The 9,681-nt window shown below is 35.2% G+C and overlaps 2 protein-coding genes across 2 annotated transcripts; one reads left to right on the forward strand and one right to left on the reverse strand.

Annotated features, from left to right (window-relative positions):
• The first annotated feature begins 522 nt into the window (after positions 1-522).
• Positions 523-3,491, forward strand: LOC148926691 (ATP-dependent 6-phosphofructokinase 1-like). The gene is made up of 11 exons (XM_089058086.1): positions 523-1,048; positions 1,226-1,312; positions 1,395-1,457; positions 1,540-1,677; positions 1,757-1,915; positions 2,023-2,076; positions 2,161-2,229; positions 2,305-2,434; positions 2,517-2,831; positions 2,916-3,070; positions 3,153-3,491. Exons 1-11 carry the CDS (start codon positions 827-829, stop codon positions 3,279-3,281), a joined length of 1,521 nt encoding a protein of 506 aa, XP_088914212.1. The 5' UTR covers positions 523-826; the 3' UTR covers positions 3,282-3,491.
• Positions 3,492-6,373: 2,882 nt separating this feature from the next.
• Positions 6,374-8,551, reverse strand: LOC148926692 (inositol oxygenase 4-like). Its single transcript, XM_089058201.1, has 11 exons — positions 8,411-8,551; positions 8,244-8,331; positions 8,084-8,168; positions 7,790-7,994; positions 7,660-7,719; positions 7,521-7,573; positions 7,314-7,436; positions 7,127-7,196; positions 6,975-7,053; positions 6,793-6,874; positions 6,374-6,681 (listed from the first exon to the last, which is right to left on the reverse strand). The coding sequence occupies exons 1-11, from the start codon at positions 8,451-8,453 to the stop codon at positions 6,655-6,657; spliced, it is 915 nt and encodes a 304-aa protein (XP_088914327.1). The 5' UTR covers positions 8,454-8,551; the 3' UTR covers positions 6,374-6,654.
• Positions 8,552-9,681: the final 1,130 nt, after the last annotated feature.

The raw sequence follows: 9,681 nt of genomic DNA on the forward strand, positions 1-9,681 counted from the left end.
AATTATCAACGGACTCATTCTGCTAATAATTCGTTACTAAAACATTAGTAGCACAATTTAGGTAGTTGCTAAATTTTAGCAGCAAGGAATTTAGAAGCAGCGTGGATTTGTTGCTAATCCACTGCTAACCCATTTTACTAGCGGAATTATGAGAATTAGCAACAAAATTTTTCACTAGTAAATAGAGATATTTTTTTTAAGTGTAATAACATCAATAGATTAGTTATTATAATGAAATTAAATAAATGAAAGTAATAATAACTTGTATTGAATGGAAACGATGCATATAAAATTGTGTCATAATATTTTAATATATATCCAGAAATAATAATAGTAACAAAGTATTGTTCAAAAAAGGTGTGGAATCTGGAATGATGCAAGGAATCTGAAGACTTTCAGATATGACCCTCTGATTAATTAAACAAATTACACCCACTAAAACCAAATTTTTCCAATTATAAGCATATAGACCATTTTGTACACTGCCCTAAGAAGGTTGTACATTACCGGACAACTGCTAAATAAAGCCGATTATCTCTCAGTACCAAACTCCAAACTTCCGTGAACTTCTATCCGAAATCTCTGCCAACTGCCATTTCTCTCCTTCACGCACAAAAAGTCAAGATTAATTTCATTTATCATCCAAAACATCCAAACTTGCCGCAGGCGAAATCAATTTTTGTCACACACACACACCCACACCAATTTTTAAGGAAAGTACAGAAACATCATTCGCAAATATAGACACATACAGACATACTACTACGTATTTAGTAGTATTACTATATTTCTTGTTGCAAAAGTTTCTTTTGTTGTTGGAAAATTGATGGGATCAATATCTACTGGCGTCGGCGCTGCCATCGCCACCGCGGCCAGCGGCGATCACACCTTGAAGAAGAACCTCTCCTGCCCGAATTCCGGAACCGGCTTCTCGAAGCTTCCTTCCATGGGATTGGAGATCAATTCCAAACCCAAAATACTCACCGGTGATTTCGGTTATACTCTCGAAGATGTCCCTCATCTCTCCGACTTCATTCCTCATCTTCCCGTAAGCATCACCTCTCTAATTGTCGTGATTATATGAATTAATTACTCTGTTCCATTATCATGTTGAAAGAAAGTTTATGTCTTGGAATAACAAGAGGTAGTTGCATTGTGCATTTTTAGATGCTATGCTCTTTTTTGTTCTTATTCTGTTTATTTTATTTTATTTTGATTTTGACAGACTTATCCTAATCCGTTACAAGACAATCCGGCATATTCCGCGGTTAGGCAGTTTTTTGTCGACTACGATGATACCGTTGCAGAAAATGTATGATATGACACTCCTTTTAGGATTAGAATGCCTGTTTTGTGTCGAATCTCATGCTCTGCGCCCTCATTGTCTTGCTTAGATTGTCGTTCATAAGGATACCGTACGAGGCGTTCATTTTAGACGTGCAGGTCCTCGCCAAAGAGTAAGTGTCACCTCCTGTCTAATCATCTCTTGAGCCAACTTGATGCATTTGTAGTGAGCTAAGAACGCGTATGTTTTTTCAGGTCTTTTATGAATCGGATGATGTGCTAGCGTGCATAGTTACATGTGGAGGTCTGTGCCCCGGCCTCAACACGGTGATCAGGGAAATAGTATGCGGTTTGAATCATATGTACGGTGTAAAGAGAGTTCTTGGAATAGATGTGAGTAACACTTATCATTGATATAATGTTGGATGTTATAATTTATGTTAGCCTCATCTCTGTGCACATTGATGGTTAGGGTGGATACCGCGGTTTTTACTCTAAAAACACGGTATCTCTGACGCCAAAATCTGTCAACGACATCCACAAACGCGGGGGGACTGTGCTAGGGACATCTAGAGGCGGCTATGATACTAAAAAGATCGTTGACAGCATTCAGGACCGCGGAATCAACCAGGTTCGGACATTTTGTCTTCAATTTTTTCGCTCTCGTGTTTTGATGGTTGAAGTTTGTTTTATTTATATGTATAGATAATTTGATCTCTTAATTACCTTTGCCTACAGGTGTACATAATAGGTGGAGACGGAACGCAGAAAGGAGCAGCAGTAATATTCGAGGTGCTGCATACGTTCAACTTTGTTAGCTACATGTGTTGTAGTAGTATGTAATTTGCTCAAGAAATATTGATTGTGGTGATGCAGGAGATCAGAAAAAGAGGGCTCAAAGTAGCCGTAGCCGGCATTCCCAAGACTATCGACAATGACATTCCGGTACTTACTACTTACTTCCAACTCCCTAATGCTCGCTCGACTCCTCTGGTTGTGCTCATGAGATACTGTATGCAGGTAATCGACAAATCCTTTGGCTTTGACTCTGCTGTCGAGGAAGCTGAGCGCGCCATCACTGCAGCGCACGTTGAGGCAACAAGTTTCGAGAACGGCATTGGCCTTGTGAAGCTCATGGGGAGATATAGTGGTAAAGCATGCTTTCTAAAAGTTTACCTATGGTTTGTTTATTTGGTTGTTTAAGCTATAGCTTACACAGCATAATTCTGCAGGGTTCATCGCAATGTATGCGACGCTTGCTAGTCGAGACGTAGACTGCTGCCTCATCCCAGAGTCGCCTTTCATTCTAGAAGGGCCGGGAGGGCTGTTTGAGTATATTGAGAAGCGACTAAAAGAACACGGGCACATGGTTATTGTGATCGCAGAAGGGGCGGGGCAGGAGCTGGTCTCGGAGAGTTTGAGAGCGTCGTCAGCTCAACAAGATGCTTCTGGAAACAGGCTTCTACAAGATGTCGGGCTCTGGATATCACAAAGGATCAAGGATCACTTCTCTAAGCAAAGAAAGACCATCAATCTAAAATATATAGGTAAGGAAGGATTGGTGATGAACATTTGTGATAATTTGTTATGATCACTGATCAATGAAAATACTATATAATTCATGAGTGCAGATCCGACATACATGATCCGCGCCATCCCAAGCAACGCATCAGACAACGTGTACTGCACGCTACTAGCGCAGAGTGCAGTTCATGGAGCGATGGCGGGATACACAGGGTTCACAGTAGGGCCGGTGAACGGGAGACATGCTTATATACCCTTTGATGTGAGTGTGTTTGCTTCAATACTTTGCCTTAGGCCCAATATTATGTTGATCATCATCATTGACCGATCCAAATTGTGCACAGAGGATCAACGAGAAACAGAACAAGGTAGTGATCACGGACAGAATGTGGGCGCGGCTCCTCTCGTCCACCAATCAGCCCAGCTTCTTGAGCTCGAACCAAACTGTACCGCCACACCAGACCACGTCCTAGAGCCTAGACTTTATGTATTACTGTAGTTGGAAACGAAAACGAAAAGCGATGTCCTTGCTTCTGCATAAATAAGTGCCACTCAGATTGTAACTAAATAAACTGATTCTCATGGAAGGAAAAATGGTGTCCACTTAGAATTTGTATTAAGGTCTTTGTATGTTTCAAGTCAGACATGGATAGAAATGGCAAGGAGAAAAATATGAAAGAGAAGTGGCTTCCTAGCAGGTTGGACATTGTCTCCATCATCTAAAGTCAGTTTCTCATATGTTTGTAATCTCAGTGTTAGAAGAGTTAGTGCAATGTATATTGATCTGGAAACACAAGAGAAATTGTCTTAATTATCACAACCAAGATTATATTTTGCTAAGAAACATAACCGATGTGTGATATTTATTCTACAACAAATACATATCCTGGTGTTGACCCTGATAAGATTGTACTCAACAAAATTATTTTAAAGGTGTAAGTCACACATGCCTCTTGATAAATGTTTTTGTATTTTGTAGGGGTTCATGCTCTTTTCCAGTTTCTCTAATATGGTAAACGAAATGTCTCACACCATCCTGAACGATAACATTATCAAATTGAGTTCGTGATAATATTATCCACTATTGGAATTAAAATGAGAGAAACAACATGCAATAGAAAAATGTCCATATGGAGGATATAGTTTACTCCACTGAATATGTGAAAATGGTGGAAAAAGTGTAGAATGATTATTTTTTGTCCTTTTTTCATAAAAAGTACACACCCGGATCAGCTAATGTTCATCTTGGGCAAGTCAATTCCATCTCTTGGCTCAAATTAACGATTACTAGCGCATGTGATCTGCCTCAACTCCTCGAAGCCAGGTGTTCAAATCCTTGCGAGCAAGTTTAGAATTTCTAATAGTTTTTCACTTTGTTGTTTATTTAAGAAATTACTAGAAATTTATTTTTAATTATAGATTAAATAATCTATCCTAGTGTTATTGGAGTGTAATCTATAAATGAAAAAAATAATAGATAGTCATTTAAATCATGAAGTTTGATCAATTTTTGGTTTGTCCCATAAACTTTGGAATTGGAACATTAAAGTATGAAATATTAATTTTTTCTAATTGTCTCATCCACGCACAGTATAAAGAGTATCATCTTTTCACGATATTCAAAACACATGTTCATTAATACCAGTATTTTTTTTATATTCCTTAATTTTTTTTCATTCATGCATCTTATTTTATTGAAATATTGTTGTGTTTAACATCAAAAAAAATGTTGATTTGTGCATGGATGAGACAATTGAAAAAAATGAATTCGTAATTTAATATTTCAATTTCAAAATTTATGGAACACCTAGAATTATACCAACCATCGTAGTTTAAATGGTCATTATCCCTAAAAAGCAGTAGCTTCATAAGTTTCTAAATGTTTATATCTTTAATATATAATTTTTGCTTTCTTTTTTCTTAAACCTATTCGTTAATTAATTTTTTTAACACCTACATTTAATTTCATTGTGAAGTTCTCTTATTATTGATGTTAAAAAATTAAGCAAAATAATATTGTAAAGATTTAGCAAGAAAAACTAATTATATACAATGCTAAGTTGTAAAGGAAGAATGTTATTAATGGGGTGGTAACTATTATGACAATACCACGGCAATGTTCCCAAAATTGCCTTGGTTGTTTATATGTACTTTTATTTTCTATTGATCACCCTCTAATTAGATTTTTCATTATTCATCTCTCATTGGTAATTCCTATATTTTATGTCGTAGCCACTTATAATGCAACGACACCGAAAATATTCACAATGGTTAAGAATAATTTGGGCCCTCCAATAATAAAATTCTTGCTTTGCTAAGCCATTGGGCCTAATAATCTATGACCACACTTGCAACAAAGAAATGCATGTCCAACTTAGGCCCGCTCAAATAATGTTAAAAATGGACCCGCAATGTGTGGGTTGGAATGATCATCAACCCCACTTGCTATAAAACAACTCATCATCGATTTGGATATGTTCTGATATCATATTTGAAATGAACTATTACTCAGTTTCTCTAAAAAGATTTTATAAGGGAGCGGGTCAGCAATCATGATCACCAATTTATCAATATAGACAAAAAAGGGTTCAATAACATTCATCCATATTATATTAGTACTTAGAATATCCTTCAAGGCTTCATTTCAACACACAATATATCTTATGAAAAGATTAGATACTTAATTAAATTAAGGCTTTTCTTTGAATCGAAGCAAAAATCTATACACACCAAATCAAAATTTGCGTAGGCAAGTGGTGTAAGTTAATTAAATAAAGCGGGCAAATTAGCATCCGTCACGCCTTTTGTCTTTCATTAATTAGTCATTGCAGCATATCTACGTTTGAGAAACAGTTTAGTATATAAAGACGACTAATCACTTAATAGGTTGGTAAATGATTGGATCTTTTTATTCACAACTTGCCATGCACAACTAATTTCGTTTCTAATACTACTATACTTTCTAACTACAGCTTGTCATGCACAACAACTTTTCGCTTCTATTTATTAAATACTTTATATTCTGGCCCAACAAATTCTAATTATTAAGAATATGAATATATTTTACTTTGAAATCCTAGTTATTCTTGTTCCACATGAATTGATATCTGAATTTACACATATACATGTGGTGTAATGCGTGACTATGTAAGTAAAGAATATACACCTAGTGAAAATACATTTGCCTGGAAATTGGAGATGCTGGTTTTTTTCACTGAACTAAACTCCCACTCTAGATTTATGGAAAACATAATTGGAGACTATTGTGTGTGTTGTAGAATATGATGAGGATTAAAATTAAACTTATAAATTTGAAGGAATTAATGCTAGATTACTATTTTGCTTATTAAGATCTTTTTGCTTATAAATAGCCTTTTCATTATAATTATGGAGTGCACCATATTCTCATTAGAAATTCACTAGTGAAATATCTCGAGCTTGATAGTGTCTCACACAAGGCGATGGCGTAGTGAACGACGAGCATTCGTTGTTGTTCACTAAATGTAAGAGAAGAAAGATGTTTTTCGTTTGAAGTGAGATATTTGTATTAGTTGAGAATATTGCAAGCATAAACAGTACAGATTTAATTAGTAGGAGAAGCCGGCTGGGAGATTACATTGGGCGTTGGGGACTCAACATTTATTGTGTACGGACAAAACTAACTAAAAATCACATATGATGCATGTAAAAATGAGAAATGCTACAATGGTGATGAAGTGACTATTTTGCCCATCTGTGTCGATGAAAAGCAATTTACAAACACAAGAAAATACAAACTTCGCAATTGGATACACTAATTTGTCTTCCTATGCCCAATTGCTCTTCCTCAAACACTTGCACAAAATTTTACCATCTCAGCTTTTCTGGGAAGTACTGCAGTAAAAAAAATTCACTCTTGTAAGTGATATGAGAAATAGTACTACTAAATTAAATAAAAGAAAAATACAAAAAATAAAAAAGAAATAGCTTGGTAATCAAACCTACCTTGTTAATGAGGGACATATAGTAGGGTTTCACTTCCTCAACATCAACATGAACTTTGCTCTTACTGTACAGATCATATTTGCTGTACAATTTTAAGAATTCAAGAAAAATATAATGTTAATACTCAGTGTAGCGAAATACATTTTCGAATTAATTGTGATAAAATAATTCGGTTTATTTACTTGAAAACGTGGAGCCACTTGAGGTTCTCCTTGTCTTCGTCGTTCATCAAGTGTGTATAAGCTCCAGCCTTATGCAAAGCTGTAAACAATAGGATACAAATGTTATTCCAATAGTTTCATTCATTTAGTCAGAGAATAGTTTGAACGCTTACGATAAAATGAATGGTAACGGACTATGAACAATGCAGCCGAAGGTAGAGTTGTCCCATTTTCCTTAGCCACCTAAAATTGGAAACAAAGATATATACATGAGATCTTCAAGTAATAGCTAGGTAAATTAATTTTGTTTTAATATGAATTATATTGTAAAATTTGTCATATAGTATATAGAATTAGTACCAAATACATGTAGTCGTCGTGCCCCCATGACATAACGACATTTTCCAACCCGCATCCTTCTTCATAAACTCCGTTCTTAGTGAGATAGGTGGTGTTTTTGCTGTCAGGATTCTCATGGAAATACTGCATTTTTGCATCAATTCAAAGTAATTTATTACACTAATTTCAAATATATATATTAGATGCATTTGAAGTAGAATTTGTCACCTTGTGATGAATATTGGAGGCGTCAAAGGCACATCCAAGAGGGAAAGTGTCACCTGATATGGAAAATGTGTCATAATCCATTTTTTCATTATCTAAAATAAATAATAATACTATTGGTAATTAGTGTTAATGTACTAACCTACAACGGCCCATTGAGGCAGCCCTCCGAATTTGGGGAGAAGAAGAACTTTTCCTAGATCTGAAACGATATTCCACGTTAGATGGCATACTAAATGTAGCATTAGACGAATAAGTATATATTTTGGTACCGTGAATTAGAGCGGTGAGGTGCAGCCAATCTTGATCGGGGTGGTCCTTTCGGATGGCCTCGGCCGACTGCAACAAGTGTTGGATCTGTGGCTCATCCAAATCGGGGTCGCTCTCGTCCACAACTTCATTCAAAAGCTCACAGCATTCCCATATGCTCATTTCCATTTTGTCAAGTTTTGAGAACTTTTCTCTCATCCTCTTAACCTGCATTTCATGTTTTCAATTTCAAAATTATAAATTGAAAAAGAATACGAAAAAAGTGTTATCTTCCTAATTAAAAATATTGCACATACATAATCATATGTCTGGTTGATGTGTTGCAATCGGTAGAATTCCTCAACCCCCTTTTGCCTCTCGGTTTCGGCATTAGTGTAGTCCCTAATTCATAAGCATATGTTGAGAATTAAATTCGTCCACCTTACAATCCACATTTTATATAAATTCAATTAATACCTAAAATTTTGGCCAAAAGCATTCATGTCAGGAGCCTCGAAGGCGCATTGTGATTGCCCAAGTTTCTTGTCTTCAATGGGAACGCAATCTGAAATTATAGATCATGAAATATTAAGGCATTTTGGTAAAAAAATAAAATAGTTAAGGGAATTAAGAAGATTATTTACCTAGTTGGGGCTGGGGCTGAGGCTGGTCAATGAGGATGGTCATCTTGGCCTAAAAAAAAAGTTTCGAACACGAAGTAAATATAAAGATTAAAAAAACTAGGAGGTGTTACAATGACAAATGGCCTTTTGTTTTGATGTTGTATGATAGAAAAAAATCTGGTATATATAGTAGGATAAAAAAGTCCTCAACTACAAATTTGGACTTTTTATGTCCTCAAAAGAAAATCTAGTTTGAGTCCTTCCCTGAAAATTGTGCTGTTTGTGTAACTGGCGGAAGAAGATTTGGTCAGAGGTGCTTGTCACCACCACGCGTTACTTTTTGAACGTGAGGCTCACACTTTGCTAATTGGCAATTGCAATTTATTAAATCCTTTTGTTCACAAAAAAATTGTTTTTAAAGTTTACTATAAAATGAATATATTATTAAAATATCTTAAAATTAAAGTAATGAATGATTAAAGATAATCTTATTTCATTTTCAACGTTGTATCGCATTCACTTTCATTGTATCAATTTAATTAAAATTGTTATCTTATTTCTATTAATGAAATATATTGTGATTTTGCTAAGCAAATTCTTCTTTTTGAATTTTCAATTTGATAAAAGTATACATCTAAGCATTATATTTGGGGATGATACTTCTAATTTTCAATAGAAACATTCAGATTTCAATTGAAAAAGGGCATCCACCGACAATAGTATTGGAAATTATTATTATGAAAAACGTGAACTAAAAATTCCGAAAAAATGTGGGAGAGAGAGGCAGAGCGCGTGGAATCACGCGTGTGTATCGCGAATGAAGAAACAACTAAGTGATGAGTCATATAAACGTGTAAATATCATTCTTCTATAATAGGGCAGTTGAAAATAAGATAGGGCCCACACTGACGCGGCACCTTGTCATATCCTACTGCGCTCCAACTCTTGTATCTCTATCTATGGATCACCAGCTAATTACGCCTCTAATTATGCCATGTCAGCACTTGATAAATCTCCACCGCTTAAATCATATTACCAAAGAATAATTAAGTAGTACTACTACTTTAGAACCTCCATAAATACTCTAAGAATTACAAACGTTATAAAACTAATAATTATCTGGTCCCAATTTTGGATCAGTTCAAAATTATAATCAATAAATTTAACAATAAAATCTTTTTGAAATCCAATTATATGTATATAAGGTCTAGATGAACTTATTAATTATTAATATAATTCTCATATACAAGTTGTTGCTTCTTACACCATTTTTTTTTGTGGCGAGATGCAAA

The sequence above is a fragment of the Salvia hispanica genome, chromosome 5 (genome assembly GCF_029641045.1).
Source record: "Salvia hispanica isolate PSC_SH4W2 chromosome 5, Shi_PSC_v1, whole genome shotgun sequence".
Lineage (NCBI taxonomy): Eukaryota > Viridiplantae > Streptophyta > Magnoliopsida > Lamiales > Lamiaceae > Salvia > Salvia hispanica.

Excerpts from the sequence above, each read along its gene's own strand:
- LOC148926691 (XM_089058086.1), top strand. The coding sequence starts at position 827 with ATGGGATCAATATCTACTGGCGTCGGCGCTGCCATCGCCACCGCGGCC. Across the intron at positions 1,916-2,022 it reads AGGACCGCGGAATCAACCAG|GTGTACATAATAGGTGGAGA; the intron begins GTTCGGACATTT and ends CTTTGCCTACAG. Across the intron at positions 2,435-2,516 it reads GCTCATGGGGAGATATAGTG|GGTTCATCGCAATGTATGCG; the intron begins GTAAAGCATGCT and ends ATAATTCTGCAG.
- LOC148926692 (XM_089058201.1), bottom strand. The coding sequence starts at position 8,453 with ATGACCATCCTCATTGACCAGCCTCAGCCCCAGCCCCAACTAG. Across the intron at positions 7,720-7,789 it reads CCTCACCGCTCTAATTCACG|ATCTAGGAAAAGTTCTTCTT; the intron begins GTACCAAAATAT and ends ATATCGTTTCAG. Across the intron at positions 7,437-7,520 it reads CCTCCAATATTCATCACAAG|TATTTCCATGAGAATCCTGA; the intron begins GTGACAAATTCT and ends GCAAAAATGCAG.